Below are 18,582 nucleotides of genomic sequence, written 5' to 3' on the forward strand. Positions count from 1 at the left end.
GTGGGGTCCCTCTGGACATCTCTATGTAGATCTGAGTGTCAGATCAGTTCTCAAACTGGTCAGCAGGGGCACCTTGTGTCTCCCAGCATGTTCCCCTGTTACCTTCCTGCACCTTCTGCCTGTCTCTGCCTGGGCTTCTGAGACGAGGGTGTCTTTGAACCACCTTCCCCTGCATTGGACTGCTCCACTTCATTTCATATGCCCCGGGCTCCAACTCAGAAGTAAGCCCTCCCTCCCCACCCCTGCACTTCTTGGATTTAACAAGCCTGCTGGAAAACAATAGTGATTTCCGCATCGATCATAAACAGAAGTGATTACCATACAATTACAGCCTGAACCATCAGCCTGGATGCAATCACAGAGCCGTGTTGTAAATCGGAAGACAATTGCCTGCAGAATTACCCCCAAATTGGTTTAAGTGGCAACAAAGGAGTGTTGGCATTTTGGGGAGGGGTGAGAGAATTCTGGTGGTCCTGTTAGCAGAGGGTCTCCACTGGGGTGCTCCCTAGTGGCTTCTTAGAAATTAAGTATAGGAGGAGCTACCTGTCATTTTTTTTCCACACCCAATTTTCCCCCTTCAATTAGTGCTGTGCTGGCACAATTAGTTGTAGACTTGTTTATACTAATGTGTGAGTGGCTAAGTATTCCTTGAACCTGGGCGGTGTAAAGGTGATCCTTGGGGAAGGCGTGTTCTGGGGGCCTAATGAGCTGTCACCCTTTCTCCCGGTACCGGTTTCCCCTGTGGCTTGTCCAAGTCAGCTCCTCTCTAGGCTCTTCTGACCTCCCCTTTCCATACCCTTCTCTCCCTATCTCCTCGACAGTGGTGGACTCTATCCAGGCCTTTCCCACATCCCATCTAGGGCAGCCATCCTGAGGTGTGGCTTGCAGGCAGCCTCAGTAGTTAAAGCCTCTTCCTCTCCTGTCTGTGCTTTGGGAGAAGTCTCTGACTGTGAGATGCCTTTAGGTCTAAGTATGGACTGTTATTAATCTTCAGCTCTCTCTCTCTGTGTGTGTGTGTGTGTGTGTGTGTGTGTGTGTGTGTGTGTGTGTGTGTGTATCGCTAATCTCCAGCTGTGTATGTGTCTCTGTGTGTGTCTGCATGTGTACTGTTAATATCCAACTGTGTGAATCTCCAGCTATGTGTGTCTGTCTGTCTCTGTGTCTGTACTGTTAATCTCCAGCTGTGTGTGTATGTATTGTTAATCTCCAATTGTGTGTGTCTATCTGGGTATGTATGAGCACACACTCTCTAGGATATCAGACTGCATTGAAGCTCCCAGGAACCAAGAACAGCCTGACTATGATTGGTAGACCCAGGTTCTGCCAGGTGCAGCCAAGTCTTCCCTGGCAATGTCTGCTTGGCACATCTTGTCTAATCTTCACAGGAAGGTTCAAGCAAACTTGTGACTGTGCCCTGGTTTAGGATTCTCAAAGCTGTAAGATGAGGTGGGTTGGTCCAGAGCATACAGTCCATCTGAGTGAGGAGTGGGGTCATCAGACTGACATTCTATATGTCTAGTTGTCATCCCTTCAGACCTGCTGAGGGCAGGCAGTGGTGCCTGATCTGCCCATGACCTCAGACAGTTCTCAATAGTTGAATATCAGTCTGTCATCCCCAGTTTTATGAAAGAATAGTGGCCTTCTCCAGGTGCAACCTGAGGCTCAGAGTCTTGCCCAGACTTCCTAGCAGCCGTCAGGTCCTTGTTGACCAAAGCTGCTTTGAGCCCCACTGCCAGACATCAGAGCTGGGTACCTGAGAAGCCAGAGGCAACCTGTTCTCCATGAGTTCTTGCAAAGCCTCAGGATGGTGTCCCTTCTGGACTTTGTACAGCCAAATATGGTGGTAGCTTCTCCATCTCTATCCTGAACTCCCAGGACTTGGCCTGAGGGGCTAGAGCAGGCTGGGGGTGGAGAGGGGCAGTCATCACCTGCTTTGCTCTGGCATCAAAAGGCTGGCTGTGTGGCCTCCAGTGTCCAGTCAGTGGGAAGATGGAGCTCAAAGTCACAGAGACCTGTACTTGGACTGAGGTGCCACCCCCACCGTGGTTAGGGTTGTGCTGTCTTTACCTCTAAACCCCAGCTTTCTATTCTTTAAGTAGGGAAGCCTCCCACTGTGCTGGCTTATATGACCCAGGTGTGAGTGTGCCTGTTCTAGGCTCTTAAGATAATGAATGCTCATCTTTGGTCTGGGGTCCCATCCTGAAGGCAGGGATCCAGGCTTTGTGGGCATTTGTCCTGGGACATATTGTGCACTGGGCATGCTCAGGATTGGGTTTGCTCTTCACAGTAGCTGCTGGGTCTATGCTAAGCAACCGAAGGCAGGGCCCCCAGGTGGCCATTGACACTTGAATTCAGTGAATTAAACTTAAATGCAACTTAAGCTCAGCTCTGCCTCCATTGCAGGGCCACAGGTGAAGTGTTCCCCAGCCACAGGTGGCTCTGCCTCTTGGTTGTAGGCAGCACAGATAGATGTAGAACATCCCTACCTTGGGGAAATTCCATGGCAGGGCTATGCTATGTTATGGAACTGTTGGCCACGTATAACACTGAGGACAAGGTGGTGGCATGCCATAGGCAGTCTCAGCTAGAGCCAGGCTGGGACCAGGCAGGTCTGCTGGCTGTACCCTGCCTTTTGATCAGCATAGACTCTTTCCCTGCCATGAAACGTCAGTGGGCTCCTCGAAGGCAAAGCCTGCATTTTCTCCCTGAGGAACTTGAGGCAAGTAGGTTTTGAACCACTGTCTAGTGAATGAATGAGTAAACATCACCCGGATGCAAGTTTGGGATAAACTTGACTCCCCTCCTGACAGAATTAATGTGGGACGGGTAGAGCCAGCCGCTGAGGAGTGATGGATGGCCCCTTTCTCAAGATAAATGTGGCAGTCAAGGTAATCGGATTGTGTGTGACGGTCTAATTTGTAGGCGAGGGTAGGAAGCGCCCAGCCATGCCTTGCCCCAGCCACCCATATTAGTTTAATCAAATGCCCGGTACCTAAATGGCTGGGCCCAAGTGATGGATGATGTGAGCTTTGTTAAATGCTGTTGCCCTGTCGAGCCAAACTTCCCAAAGCCCCACCAGGCTCCTGAGTTCTTTAATTTGTTTCTTCTTGCTTGGTTATCTCTGCATGGAGCAGAGAAGTGGGACCTGGGCTCTGTCTGTCTTCCAGTCATGGATTTTCATAGAGGCTGAAACGGAGGCTTAGAAGTAGCTGACATGGAGTCCACTTCCGCCTTTTCTCAGAAACCTTCCTGAGTCATTGCAATCTTGGGGAACCATGCCCTTCAACCCGGGCTCCAGTCTTCTGCCTCCAGACTCTCTGCTTATACTTCAGCCAACTGCCTTCTCCCTCCTCCCTCCCCCCCTCCCCTTTCCCTCCTCCCCCTCCTCCCTCTCCCTCTCTTCCCCTCCCTCCCTCCCTCCCCCTCCTCCCCCTCCTCCTCTTCCTCCTCCTCCTCCTTTTCCTCCTCCTCCCTCCCTCCCTCCCTCCCTCCCTCCCTCCTCCCTTCCTTCTCTCTCTCTTTCTAGCAGTAGCTGTCCTGGAACTCACTATATAGACCAGGTTGTCTTTGAAGTCATGAGGGCTACCTGCCTCTCACTCCTGAGTGCTGGAATAAAAGTGTACACCACCACATTCAGGTTCCTTTTCACTTTCTTTTGTTTTTCGAGACAGGGTTTCTCTGTGCAACAGCTCTGGCTGTCTTGGGACTCACTCTGTAGACCAGGTTGGCCTCGAACTCACAGAGACCCACCTGCCTCTGCCTCCCAAGCCTGGAATTAAAGGTGTGCACCACCACCGCCCGGCTCTTTTTACTTTCTTAATGGGGTATTTCAGTGATGGTTTTTCTCTATTCTGGATGACAGTTGCTCAGTTTTCCATCAGTGCAAGGAACCTTCCCTGAGAGTCTTCCTGTTTCAACATCTAGACAGTGTATTGTGTACACACACACACACACACACACACACACACACACACACACCATACATACACTCTGTGGTCTGTGGTGTGAGGTAGGAATTACAGTGGAGTCCTAAGGCTGGGTCCTTGAAAGAGACAAGGTGTAGAATATAGAAGACCCTCTGGGAATTGACTGTATTTGGTCTGAAATCCCCGTTCTTGAAAGGGATCCGTACAGATTGTAGAAAGATCTCCTCCCTCCCTTGTCACATACCTGGCTGCCAGCTGTAGTGTTTGTCACCCAGTCACTGGGGGGGGGGGGGGGGGCACACTCCAGGTGGGGACTGGAGAATTGCCTAAGAAGATTTTTGTTTAAGTAGCAGGTAACCAGAGCTCAGCAGAGCAATGAAACAAGGTTGGCAGGCAGTGAGTCCAGCAGCTGGGAGGAAGCCCTGGTTGAGGAGGTACCCGTGGTAACGGAGCACCCCAAAATGAATGTCTGAATGAGGTTGAAAGTTTTGCTGTGAGTCCAGGATAGGAAAACCCTGCAAGGAAAACTAAAGGCTCCAGCAACAGTGGTCCCTGATGAGAGGAAATGGGGGGGGGGGTGCCCAATGACAACTGTTTCCAACTGTATGCATGTGTAGCCTCTTCAGAAAGAGAACAGGGAGGTGGATCCGGTATTGAGAGAACTGTGGCATCTCGAGCCTGCTCCCTCTTGCCGCCTTTGGATATCTCTTCTCTAAGGAGCATGTTTTTATGACATTGTAAACACAATGCCGTTTTTTTCTCCTTCCAAGAGGATAGATTCCCTGTCCTTTGCTCTTGCTGGTTGTCCTTCGGCAAGTCCCTCAAGGTCTCTGGGGGCCAGGAGAAGAGACACAGTGGTCACTGGTTCCCAGGACTGTCAGGACAAGGGAGAAAAGGGATGTGCTGGCTTCTGTGTAGCATATGCTGAGGATACACGTGCCTGTATGACCTGGCTCCTTTAAGGTCAGAGAAAGAAACTAGTCTCATCCTCAGATTCTCCCTAGGTTCAGGATCCCAGGATAGTGCAGACTGTGAAGTCTGACTCCCTGAGAATAGCTGGACTTTTGCTCCGGCCTGCTGACCACCATCTATGACCCTGTGGCCTTGCTGGGTTGCCAATTGTCTGGCCAGACCAGCCCCTCGGGCCTGAAGCTTGCCCTGCTGGTGCCGCTCAGCTTGGCCAGCTGGCTGTCCAGCCCCAGCCCCTCCTGCCACAGTGTTTGTGGCTCTCTTTCGCCTCAAGCTCTGTTAATTTTTCATGGCCTCCATCAGAGGCAGAAGGCAAAAGCTGTTTCCTGCAGGGAGAGAGCCGTAGCTGGAGAGGCGGAGGGAGCCTTGTGTGGTGATTAAACACTGCAGCGGTCTAAACAAATGGCGGTTGTCTCCTCCAGAGGCTCTGGAAGAGAAGCCAGGAGCCAGGACTGAACAGCAGGTGGCCCAGGCTGCTGTCTTGTGCCTGCCCTCCCCCCACAAAGTCCTGCCTGACCTGGGACTGCTCCTGAGATCCCACAGCAGACCCAGCCCTTATGGCTACCCTCGGACGCTAGCCACAAGGCCCAGAGTACTCAGTGCCGCTCAGCCAGTCCACCAGACCCGAGGTTCCCAGGTAGAGCAGCTTCAATCAGGCCGCTCAGGCAGGGTAACCGGAATAGGACCTGACCTGAATCAAATTCTCCACCTGTAGCTCTGCCATGCCGCTACAACACCTGTGTGGACAGAAAGGTCACCCATAGGTAAGGCAGGTACATACCCCACCTAGGCCTTGTTCCAAACTCTGTGATAAAGCCAGGGCTCCACCCACTCCAGCCTAGGATTTTTTTTCTCTGAGAGTCCAAGGTCAAACTTCTGTAGTCTAGGATGCAAAGGTTAGCAGCAGCCCAAGAGAACATTTACCAAGCTCACAGCGCTGACCCTGAGAGCTCCTGAATATTCTTCAGTGAAAGGGAGAAAAGAGTCTCTCAAATACCTTCCTGAAGCATCTGAGGGGACATTTCACACTTCCAGGCTCTGATCTCAGCCCCGCCTTTGGCCCGGTCAGCGCTTCACTGTGAAACCAGACAACATTGGCATCACCATAACCTGGTGGAAGTGTAGATTCTTCAGCTCTGTCCCACTGAATCAGAGACCCCCACAGGGAGTGGAGTCCAGCACTTGTCACCAGTGCTTGTGACCTTCCAGATGATTCTAAGGATTAGACAAGAAGAAGGTCTGGCCTGGAGATCTAGATGGTTCAGTCTTGCTTTGGGACTTCCCTGTCCAGGACCTACTGTTACAAACTGGTGTGCTACACACTGAGCAACTGAGTAGCCAGTTCTGGGTGTCAATAGAATTACTCCCGCTGCAGCAAGAGGTCTGGATATTTAAAGAAGCCCACTGAGAATTATATCAGGTTTAAACAAAAAAACCTCTTTGCCTGCCCCACCCTCCATATGCCATACAAAGAGTGTCTTTGGGTTTGCTTCAGATGGCGTCTGTCTAAAACCAAGGGTGCCTATGACTAAACAAGTAGTTGGCATTCTGGAGTATGTTCCGGAATGTTTCTCTAGGGTGTAAAAGGGACCCCTGTGGATTAGAAAGAAGAGCCAGTGGCGTAAAGAGCTCAATCTGGTATTTTCCTGCAGCAGACCTGCCAACCTTGATGGGCACCTGGAGAGGAGGCCGTCACAGGCAGATACAGGTTGGTCTCCGGTCCCAGCAATCACCTCAGGCTTTCTCAGAAATGGTGTAGAATAGCCACTCAGGGAGGACGAAGAAATGAAACTGCTCGGGTTTAATGCGTAGGAAGGCAGCCCCAGCCACCGCGCAGTTCTGGGTGGAGAACCCACTTGAAGACTGGGCGGGAAGGAGCCTCTAACCACCCCTGCTTACTGTGTTTAGAGACCCTGGACTGTAAGGCCTCCTGCAAAAGGGAAAAGAGTGCCTGTGTTGTTCCAGAGCTGACTACTTAGCCCGGAGCTGCAGGAAGGAGGCCCCATCCAAGTTTTTTTTACCAGGATCCTAAAAGTCTAAAACTTAACCAGTCGGGAGCTGGGAAAACAAGGAATAGTGGTAAGGGGAAGGGTCCAAGGCCTAAAGGCAGAGGGTAGTACAGGGTCTGGCTATCAGATATTCCCTGAGTCAGCCCAAAGCCAGTGAAGGGTGTGGGTTGTCCTGTGAAGTGCTGCCACCTAAGTCCCGTCTGCCTCTGTCACCATGCCCCATGCCCCTTGAGTTTTGGGAACTGCCTGGATTGTTCCTTTGTAGAAACAAGTTTGCTATGGGGTGATCACTTCCCCAAGGCTTAGTCACCCCAGATGGCCTCTATGTTGGCATCATGAGCTCTGCCATTTGAGGGTTCCTAGGGTGGTCCTTGGCTGCTGGCTCCCCGAGGGTTTGACACAGTGTACAGCCAGACTGCTCAGCACACACATGTGTGGTCTGTTACCATTCAGCTACTGGTGTGTTGATAACTGGGTTCTGCTGAGCACCGGGTTTCTGTGCTATCTAAGGAAGAATTGGGACTTGATCCAGCCTGTTACCTGAGTCTCACTGAGATGTCTCAGAGGAAATTAGGGAAAAATAGATCCCTTCTCGGATCCCCCCTACCTCCCCAGTTCCCTGAGGTAGAGCAGAGGGTAGTGCTGGTTAGCCTGCAGGAAAAAGCATGTGTGGTAAGGAAAATGGATCTTGAGGCTGGACCTGCTGGGATGAGGCCACCTGCCTCTCCAGACACCAGAAAGTGGGACTTCTTTCTTACCTTACAGACCCAGGCCAGTGTGAGGAGTGCCTCTTGGTCTCCCAAGCCAGCTGACTTCATCCCCTTACTACCTTCGTTGCTACCCCAGGGCCCCAGCGCTATGCTTGGCTTGTTCAGGCACTTGGGAATACTGATGTGTCCTTGAGCACCAAGGAGATCTGCCCTGGTGTCCTCCCAAGATGTAGAGAGCAGACATAATGTAACCTGGCCTGTCTCTTACGGCCATAGGCCCAATGTTCTAAAAGAAAGACTTCTTTGGGGTCCTCTCCCCTCTGCTGCACATGGTTGGTTGGTTTGTTTGTTTGTTTGTTTGTTTGTTTGTTTGTTTGTTGTGGTACTAGCTCCAGGCATGTTGGGCAAATGTTCTACCCCTGAGCTACTATCCCCAGGACTTGCATTGTAGTTGTTACTGTTCTGTTCTTGAGATAAGGTCTCACTATGTAACCCTGTCTTTCCTGGGATTTCCTATGTACACCAGGCTGGCCTTGAACACAGAGAAATTAGCCTGCCTTTCCCAGTGCCTCCTGAGTGTCGGGACTAAAGGCCTGGCCTGTTATCTTTCTTGTTTTACTTTTTACATTTATATGTGTGTGTGTGTGGAGATCAAAGGACAGCTTGTGGGAGCCGTTTCTCTCCTTCCACCTTGTGGGTCCTGGGATTCAAACTGAAGTCGCTAGGCTTGGCACCAAGCCCTCTTACCAATGATCCTTCTCACTGGTCTGCCTTTGCTAGTGGATGCTCTTCCCACTCTAGTGGTCTGCAGCCCCTAGCCAGCAAATGTCCATCCCTACAGCCTAAGATGACAAAAGGTCACAGCCTGTCACACACTAAGCTGACTTCTGGATAAGAGCTGTAGCTGTCCGCCCACAGGAGCACGTAGCCAGTCCTTCAAGAGGGAAGTCTCCAGAGGTGGCTCCCTGCCAGTTCCCAACCAAAAGCAGCAGCTTGCTGGCCAACATCTCAGCCCAAGCCCATCAACACTTTGACAGGACACTTTGCAGAGGTGGGACCACCTTAAGGGTAGGACACTCACTTCCTGATGAAAGCACACTCTTGATTTTGCATTGAAGTATCTTAGCATCTGAGTCTGAATTGGACTGGCTAGCCCCATTACCCACTGGTCATTAGAGCAGTGGGTGGGGCACTTCTCAGACTAGGTGTTTTCTGAGGCCCAACGCAACTGCAATCTCCTTGGGTCCCCTCTTGCTCAGCCCAGACAGCCTCCACAGGGCAAGGAACAGCCAAACCGGTTTGGGAATCAGCCTTGAAGGATCCAAGGTCCCCTAGAGCTCAGTTCCCAGGGTGTGTTCACACGCCTTGAGACACCGCAGCCAACCATAGAGCCCTTGGGAAGAGGGGGTGGGAGTGAGCAAGCATATTCTGGAGGCAGGGGTGGGGGTGGGGGGAGTGGCCTGAAGCTACTCTAGGCTGGGCCAGACCCAGCCTGAGGAGTTGACAGGAAACTAACGTGCATATCTCAAGCAGGCTGCACACCAGACCTGGCCAGTCCTCGCCTGTGGGACCTAAGCTCCTGTAAGGAGAGGGTAAATGGAAGTGTTCCCAGCCAGTGTGCCAACAGGCAGCCTCCCCTGGTTTTGCCCTTCTTCTTACCACACAGTGATGGGGATGGCAGAGCAGGGAACAGAAGGTGAGAATGATCTGGAAAAACCAAAAGCTGTTGAAGCTTAGGCCAACACCCTACTGGGAAAGGCAGCACAGCAGTATGGCGGTGCCTCAGGAGAGCCTCCTCCCCAGAAAACCAGGGGCTGTTGTCCGAACCACCAGAGTCCAGCACCCTGTGACCATGGAGAAGTCCTGACCCTTTGCCACAGCTGTACTTCCACCCACCCACATGCCCTCCTAGACTCCTCTGTGGAGCTTAGAAAGGGCAAAAGCTGCTCATGACCACACCAGAAGTTGGTCTCGAACTCAGCTCAGATGAGAAACTGGGGTGGTAGTACTTCAGTGTCTCCTGGTGACAGGTCTGCTCTCAGATATGATGTCGCAGCCCAGGGACATAAAAGGGAGATCCTGTGCACCAATGGCACAGCCACTGTCTTGTGGAGTAATCATGTTTGAGTCCACCAGAACCCATTCTCTTCCACCAGCACAGTATTATCTTGGGCAGCCCTTGAGACATGATGGGATGTGAGGGTGAAGCTGAGGGAGCCAAATAGCTGGGAAGCGGGAGGAAGCGTCAACTCTGTGCCTTCATGTCCCTGGGCAGATCTTCACCCTTCACAGCAAGGTGAGCAGGGTCAAAATGGCCACCTGTCCTATAGACAGATGCGCTTGTAGAACCCTAAGGCTGCATTACCATGTCAGTGACTCAGAGCAACCTGGCCCAGTTCAAGACTAGGATCTCCTCTCATGGTCACGTGCTTCCTTTGTGGGTTCCTCCTAGGGCAGGGCATGGGGCCATTTCTCCATTTCTGGGGCACCAAGCAGAGGAGGACTCCAGAGGCCAGCAGAAAACAGCCTGTCAGTCCCATGGCAAGTAGTGACAGTTCTGTAGACATTTCTGTTCTCCAGGATACAGGTCCGGTGGCCTGACATTACTGGGAACCGAGCCATGAGAGCAGAGCCCTGGCTCCTGTCACCTTCCCACCTCCTTCAGGGCACAGTTGAGTGCATCTGAGGACCTTCCCAAGCTGGTTTGTGTGGAGAGGGTGGCTGTGAAGTCTGCCCTAGCCCCTGTTCTCAGTGCCGCTGCAGAGGCTGGCCCCTGGCACCTGGGACACAGGAACTGAGGCGGGAGTAGATCAATGTTAAGGTGGTTGGAGGAGGGGTGGACTTGCAGGGAACCACTGGATGTGGACACTGCTGAGTGCTGGAGATGGTACTACCCACCCCAGGGAACCACTGGATGTGGACACTGCTGAGTGCTGGAGATGGCACTACCCACCCCAGGGAACACCAAGCTTAAAGGTGCCAAGTGGGCAATTTTGAGCATTTATGTACATTTGTATGATTCTCCTAGAGTTTGGGAAAGACGGACCACAAGAGACCAGGTCCATTCTCTATTTGTCAGGTGTCTCAGCATCGGAAAGCCTGCGGAGGAAGGCGGCAGGGAGAAGCAGTCAGACCATTCAGCCTGCAGGATGCTCTCTGCTAGTGTGATACTGCATTTGTCTATGAGCTTGTTCAGTGCTTGTCTCGGGAGGGAGTAGACTTTGTGCTTCTCATATGAGCGTCCTAAGTTACATCTGATCTATTGTCTTGGGGCTCCTGAGACCAGGCTGTCTATCTATCTGTCTATCATCTATCTATCTATCTGTCTGTCTGTCTATCTATCTATCTATCTATCTATCTACCTATCTATCTATTCATTGGTGTTTTGACTGCATGTATATCTATGTGAGGGTGTCAAATCCCCTGGAACTGGAGTTTCGGACAGGTGTGAGCTGCCATATGAGCTGGGAATTGAACCTGGGTCCTCTAGAAGAGCAGCCAGTGCTCTTAACCTCTGAGCCATCTCTAGCCCTGAACAAAAGGATTTCTTAGTGTGTGTCCCTGGTGAGTTCTAGAGTATTCAGCATTAGTAGGAGGCTCCCAGAGGCCTCTGTCATGGGACCAAGACCTTATGCTTGTAAGATGAAAGAGGAGAATGTGAGAATATGACCTGGCCCCATCTAGAGGGATAGGAGGTTGTCTTTCTTCTCGTGGTTACCCCATGGGAGATGTACAGCCACCATGAGCACTAGTACCAGCTCATGAGCAGATGAAGGTGGCAGTTGTCCCCAAGTCACCTACACTGATGTTTCTGTAAGCTGCCTACATTTAGTCTCATTACCCTGTGGCTGTGTGTATCAGAAAATGTGTCAGTGAACTCTGCAGTGGGTTTTATATGGTTGACAGTGCCATGGAGATTGGATTGCATTCAGGGGCCTTGCAATTGCGCTATAGCCCGGGTCTCAGATGGAGTGCTTGATGACTGACCGTCTCCCATACTCTCATGTACTGAGCTATTTCTGTCTGTGACTCACCGCAACCTGTTAGTCATGTGTTAGCTGCGTAGTTCTTACTAAATGCTACACTGAGTGCCAGGACTATGGAAGTGAGCCCCTCTAATCCCATGTCTAGCCCCTGGATATCACGACTCACGGTCCCATCTGCTTCCATTGGGCTTATCCTGACTACCCAGAGCAGGGTGGGTTGGTGGCAGGCAAGTTGAGAGACAGACACATGTTGGAGAGTCCTGTTGTAATTCATTCGTGAGCTTGGAGTAGGCAGGTGCAAAGAGAACAGGCTGCTGAGACAGTCAGCTCTTGACCAATTGGCTGCACACAGCAGTGGTACACATTCTTGAGGTAGCTAGGGGTGCTCCTGGGACTGGACATGTTGGTGGAAGCCCTCCTGCCTCTGACTCAACAGGAAGTGCCCTAGCTCATCCTGCTGCTGTGTCATGCTGTGCCCCTGTGCACCTAAAATGCATGACTAAGATACTTATTGGAATAATGACCCTTCCTAGGGTATGGTGTGTGGAGGTCTCCTGTGTCTTGCAGGCTTCTTCCTGGCCATTTCAGAGTCCTTGCTGGATGTCCTAGGTCCCAGAAGCTCCTCCTATCCCCGCTGACCCGCACACACATACACAACTCTCTTCTCCCCAGCTGCCTGGTAGCCATGGAGCTGCTTTGTGCTCCTCAGAATGCCTTTGTTTCGCCCTGCATTCCCTGGTGGCAGTATGTTAGATAAGGCTTCTGTTTGGTTCTCAGCTCCAGGTCTCAGACCACCTCCAGACTGCCTCTCAGGCCCAGCTCCTCCCTGCATCTGGTCCTTTCCAGTTCTTAGATCTTACAGGCACTGAGCAACATCCCAGGCCCATGTCCATCCCTCCCTGGCTGCCCAGGGACCTGTTTCTCTGTGACGTCCAGTTTCTTGCTCAAGCCCAACCCCAGCCTGGTGAGGGGCAGCCTCTCCTGTGCCCCTGTTCGCCTACTCTCCTAGATGCTAGAACCCAGCCACTGCTCCCTCTACCCCAGCTGGATCCCATCATCATTGGCTCCCAAAGCCTGATCTCTGAAGCGCCACCCCATACCAGAGGTGTCCAGGCAGTTCCCAAATTAGAGCCTTGCTACTTCTCTTTTCTTTGCCCTGAAGGACATTGTGGTGGCACCTGCTTGTGAATGTTATGTTGTTGCAAGAAATGCCTTGAAGGGGCAGAAGTGGAGAACCTGGCTCTTCCATACTCTTTCAGTTAGCAACCTCTGTATTTTTCCCCTGTATTCTTTCAATTCCACTAGGCAGTGAGTGGTCATGCCACCTTACTGTACGCCCCACTACGCCTGGCATAGAGGAACCTAGCTATGTCCTCAGGGACACAGAGGAGCAGAAATACCTTTCTTCTGGGGCCACAGGTGTCTTTGTATGAACTGAAGAGGCACAGCTGCAGCTGGGTAGGAAACTGCCCTTCTCTTCCTGTCTCACATCAGGACACTGGCTGTCCTCCCTCTACCCCTTAGGGAGTAAAGAAGGGGCATGTCCACATGCAGAGCCTATGTTGAATGTGCAGATGGCTTCATCATCTGCCCTGAGATGTCTACCCACACATGTCTCCCATGAGGGTCTGGAGTTCATGCCTACCCAGGACATTGTCTCTGCACTCTGCCCTGGGATCAGAAGTGGACAGGCATGCCAAGGTCCCAGAGCCTTCCTTCCTGTCACTGTCAAGCATGGGGGCTGATGCTGATCATCATCTGGTGAGCACACGATCACTGACCATGTGCCTCCAGTCTCCCTGTGCTTCAGAGTAGTGACTCACACCGTCCTCACAGCTGCCCTATGACCTTGTCCTGATGTCACACAGTGGTGGTCTGGTTCCTCACCATGTGTCTCCCACTGGTTACATGGTGAGTGCTAAGTTGCTAAGGCTGCCTTTCTGGAGTTGACATGCATTATGGAATCTTTGGTCCTCCAACCCCATGTCCATCACCGCCACCACCTTTCTGGCTTCTGCTTGCACTCTCCTGGGGACACGGTATATCACATCTGCTCTATGGAGCAGGCAGTCCATCTTATAGATTGGAAATTAGCCCTAAGCTGAGGACTCACACACAGCCCACATGGTATCCTGGAGCTGGGAAGGCCAGTGTTCCCAGCTGCTGCTTCGCACTGGTGCCCACTGGGGACTGCATGAGCACTTTTGGAAGTGACTAGAGGCCTTCCTAAAGGAGCCACCATTACAGAAGCACAATGCTGCAAGGGAAGACAAGAGGAAGTATTTTCTAGGTATGTCATGGTGTCGTGGAGACTAACATATGGAGAGGGGGCCTGGAACCTACCGGGCAAGACAGGCTCCAGAATGAGGAAATGAGAGGCCGTCTCCCATTTCCGAGGCATTCTCCTGCCTGCACTGAGCTGAGCAGGGTGCGTTTGCAGGTGTCCCAGGGGCCCTCTAGCAACCATTCACTATGCTACACAGACCCCTCTCTGCCTACCAGCTACTGTTTTAAACACTACCAGTGTCACTGTCATTGAAACAGCATGATCCTGAAGAGCAGACGTTAAGTGTTACACCCACTGACAGTAAAGGCCTAGAAAGAGCAAGGTCACGTACATGTCAGGGGGAACTGCTTTGGTCCCAGATTGTTTATGTCCCTTGCCCTGAATCCTAGCAGGACAGCTGACCCCTAAGGTCAGGGTTAGCCAGGACAGATGTGCACAGAGGTGCCTCCTAGCTTGCTAGGATCTTCTCATACTCAGTAGGGGTTTGGCAGCCCTTTGTCAAATATTTAGGTGAGTGATCAGGCACTTTGGCATTTAAGGTGGCAATAGAGTGGAATGGAGCCTGGCAATAAAAGGCTAGTTAGTATTTGTTGGGAGCCCCATGTGGTAGCCTGCACCTCTAATCCCAGTACTTGGGAGGCAAAGGCAGGCAGAACTTGAATTCAAGGCCAGCCTGGTCTACATAGTGAGTACTAGGTCAGCCATAGCTACATAGTGACACCTTGTCCCAAAAAGACCAATGGATCATTTTAAAAATTTTTATTAATATTTATTTATGTGTATATTCGTGTATGTGTGTGTGTGTGTGTGTGTGTGTGTGTGTGTGTGTGTGTGTATGACACACAGCACACATGGGGAGGTCAGAAGACAATATACAGGAGTTGGTTTTTCTTCCAGCATGTAGGTCTCAGGGATGGAACTCAAGTTGTCAACCCTTGAGCCGTCTCGCCAGCCCTCATGTGATCATTTTAAATGTGTTCGGGTTATGTGTGTTTTTCTGCTATGTTGAGAAGTTTGGAAATAGTTTGAAATCTGAGTTGAGTTTCCAAGTAGGCAGCTGGGGTCCAGAGTGGCCCCCGCTGCTATGTGGTGAGGTCAGCTGGAAGGAAACCTGGTGGAGTGTTCTATTCAGCTGGTAAGGAAACCGGCTCCCTCCAGTCTGAGAGGCCAGACTCCTGGGGCTACCCACTTCAGTGCTTGGACGTTGTGCAAGGCCTCCCCCAGGTGGGCATTGAGGAAGGGACCTCTAGGGACTGTTCCTTGGGCGCTGTACACAGGAGACACGTTTGCAGCTTGTTCTGCCCTCCGTAAGGCCAACCCCTGCCTTGGTCCCATCTGGAGCAGAGGAAGAAGTGGCTGCCACTGTAGTCCTGCCTCCTGAATGCCAGGTCTTAGATGACAGGCCTCTGTGGACCCCGCTCCTAGGTACCTCTATCTGCTCCTCTGCCTCCCAGTTTCTGGTGAGCAGAAGGCTTTCCTCATGTAGATATCCCCGACTGTGAAGGAGCTCAGCAAGGGCACAGTGGTACTGGAATACCTCTCCACATTACTCTGCAGCCTCCCAAATGCTCCACTCTGGGAGGGTGTCCTTGGATATCAGTGACATCTGCAACCAGCTCTGCAGGTGACCTGTGCACCTCCAGCTGCCCAGGCAAAGCAAATGTGCCAACAGCTGCCATGAGGCCAAGCAAGCTGTCCATGTAAAAGGATGAGGAGGGATGTGGGATCCTTGCTGATGTTTGAGGATGGAGGGGGCCTGGTGACCTGGGAGTGGGACTCACCACAAAGATGGGTACAAGTTAGAACCAGAAGTGTCTCTGATGCCCATCCTGGGACTATATGCCTCACCAGCTAGTATGTAGGTTGAAGCCACTGGAGAGACAAGACTTAGGGAAGCAGGTGGGCCTTCCCAGATCAGAGTGTGCTTAGCCCCACCTGGCTGAGTCCCTCAGTCCCATGGGCTTCTATCTGGTCTGCCTCTCAACGTACTCCCCTTTTGGCTGCAAATTTCCATGTGGTGTTGGTCTCCTGTTGGTCTGCACCCCCTCAAGCATCTGCATTACTCCTGCGCATTGAGAGGGAACTGCTGTCAACCTCGTGCTCAACCAGGCTCTCAGCCAAGGCAGGGAGAGTGGGGTGGGTCCTCTGTGTTGCCTCTCTTTCCCTCTTGGACACAGGATTGTGACCTTCCAGGCATGTGTGACAATGTGGCTAACACATGTCCTGCCAGCTACCTTCCAGTCCTCACGGCCAATCATACAGCTTCATTATCTTTCCAGAAACTACCCCACTTGGAACAGGGGACAGGTGGACAAGGCCGCCCTTCACCTGTAGGGCAGCCTGTGGTAACCAAGGAAAGCCCTGAATCCCACAGTGGCCTGCCTGGCGCTCAGAGGAGCAGGCCTTGGATCGTGAGGCAGGTTGCAGGCAGCACAGGTCGGCATCCGTCCTTTGTGCTGGCAGCAAGCCTCTTAGAGCTGCAGCCCTTCAGGCCTCGTGCATGGTGTGCAAATGAGCTTCCAGATGCCTGGTCCCCTATGCAAGAAGCATATCCAGGCCTGGCAAAAAGTGGAGCAATCAGAAAACAGACTTGTGTCTGACCCAGCCTTGCTAGATAGGCAGCTTCCCTCTAGCCATGTCTAGTGTGTGCTGGGCGCTCACTAGGAGCCTCATCAGCTTACGGGAAGATGTACATTGGGGCCAGGGTCCTGTCCTTGTAGTCAGTCTCCTCCTCTTGCAGGTGACAGCAAGGGCACCCACAGAGAACAGTACATGAGCTTGTCCGCTGCCTCTAGGGGAGAAACAAAAGCTCCCTTGGGGGCTACAACCCCACCTCCTTCCTTGGTCGAGCCTTTTACCCACCAGACAAGCTGAGCAAAGCATCTGGCAGCCTCAGTGAGACCCAACGGAGCTGTGGGCTGAGGGAGGGTCTGTACAGGGCCTGACAGTTTGCAATACCAGGCACTCCTAGTCATTGTGTATGTGGACATATTCCTCCGGTGCTGGCAATGGGCAGCTTCAGGTTCCTTATTTAAGTGGGAGGAGCCGGGAGATGAAGAGCGACTGGGGTTTGGCCTGCTGAAGGCATCCTGCCTTCTGTAGGGTTTCTTACCGAGCAGGGACACTGTCTATCTCATCACTCTCTGGTGATTACTGTAAATGACTTCGCGTGCCTGAGCCACAGGAAAGAATACGTGTGTGTGTGTGTGTGTGTGTGTGTGTGTGTATGCACACACACACACACACACACACACTGCTACCCTCTGCTGTGGAAACCTTTCATCCTTCTAAGCATTTGAGTCCAACAGAGAGAGAGGCGGGGGAGAGAGAGGGGAGAGGAGACAGGATGGGGTCACATGTCACAGGATGGGAGTTTCAGAGAGGCCAGTGAACGCTCCTGGGTCCTCGGCTCCAAGAGTCCTGAGTTGTGGCTGTGCCTTACAGTTTTTAACATGTCCATGGTGAGAAGCCAGGTAGCACTAAATGTTCAGAATATGGGATAATGGGGTCCCTGAAAGTCTGTGGGGAACAGCAGTGTCTGATCACACCCTGATCCAAGGCCTTTGTTGGGCCCTTTCCCTCGGCTCACCCTTAGCTCCATCTCTACCCTCCCCTTCATTGTCTGAGCTCTTCATTGGTGCCTCTAACCTGGTGGCCCTCCAGGGGCCCCTCTAGTTGACTCTTGGCACAGATGCTTTTGATCTCTCCTTCGAGAGCGTTAGCCTATAGCTTAAAACACTGAGGCCTCCCAAGAGCAAAACCAACATCCCAAACACCCTGTCTGGGAAGAGTGCAGTGAGGACTTGAGTGTGCCCACTGACCATCTGTCCTTCCTCGCAGCCCTGCTGTCCTCCTGGTGTGAAGAACTTGGCCGCCTGCTGTTGCTCCGACATCAGAAGAGCCGCCAGAACGACCCCCCTGGGAAACTCCCCATGCAGCCCCCCCTCAACTCCATGAGCTCCATGAAACCCACTCTGTCGCACAGGTGAGCAAGCATGCAGGTGCCTTTGGGGATGGGCTACCTGGGCAGGCACTGAGCAGCTATCTTCTGGGTGCCTGGGGTCTGCTTGGAAACCTCCTGTGATGCAAGCCCTGGGAGTGGAGCCTCTGAGAGGCAGTTTAGCTTTTAAATCCTCCTAAATAATGTGGCTTCTTCCCCATCAGGCAGAGAGAGAGGGCTGGTTTGTCCCCACCCACTGCCACTTTGTCCTTGAGATGTCTGGCTTCTAGTAGAAGATTAGGAATCATGAGCTTGGAGCCTTTCCTCTATTCAGAGCAGGCACTTGGGTGCTCTCAGGGAAACCAGGGGCAAGAGGGTCTCAGGATGCCCCAGGGCTGCTGGTCACACCCCAGCATGGGGCAGAACCAGGCCACACCCATCATACCAGAGCAAGTGAAACTGGGCTGGGACTGCCAGAACCCTGGATCCTAGGCAGGAACAGGCTTGCTAGGGGCTGCCAAGCACCTAGGAACTGGCCAGGCTGCCCTGCACCAGCCTCAGAAAAGCACGTGGTGAGACCGGCAATTCCCTGTTAATTATCTCACAGGCGCCTTGCTGAGCTGATGCTCTTGAGTATTCTGTGGGCTGACCCTGCAACAACAGGCCCGTCATGCTGTCTGCGCCCCCTCCTTGTGGGTCCTCGCTAATGACTGGGGCCTCTGCAGTCGGCTCAGCTCTCATTATCCTGCCTGGCT

The 18,582-nt window shown here is 52.4% G+C and overlaps 1 protein-coding gene across 7 annotated transcripts in view; it reads left to right on the forward strand.

Annotated features, from left to right (window-relative positions):
• Window positions 1–18,582, forward strand: part of Zmiz1 (zinc finger MIZ-type containing 1) — a 120,047-nt gene that overhangs the window by 75,199 nt on the left and 26,266 nt on the right. For all 7 annotated transcript variants that reach the window (XM_036198641.1, XM_036198640.1, XM_036198644.1 and 4 more), the window contains one exon: window positions 17,728–17,872. In XM_036198641.1, the coding sequence (XP_036054534.1) occupies window positions 17,728–17,872 (145 nt within the window). The remainder of the gene's footprint in view (window positions 1–17,727; window positions 17,873–18,582) is intronic.

The sequence above is a fragment of the Onychomys torridus genome, chromosome 9 (assembly GCF_903995425.1).
Source record: "Onychomys torridus chromosome 9, mOncTor1.1, whole genome shotgun sequence".
Taxonomy (NCBI): Eukaryota; Metazoa; Chordata; class Mammalia; order Rodentia; family Cricetidae; genus Onychomys; species Onychomys torridus.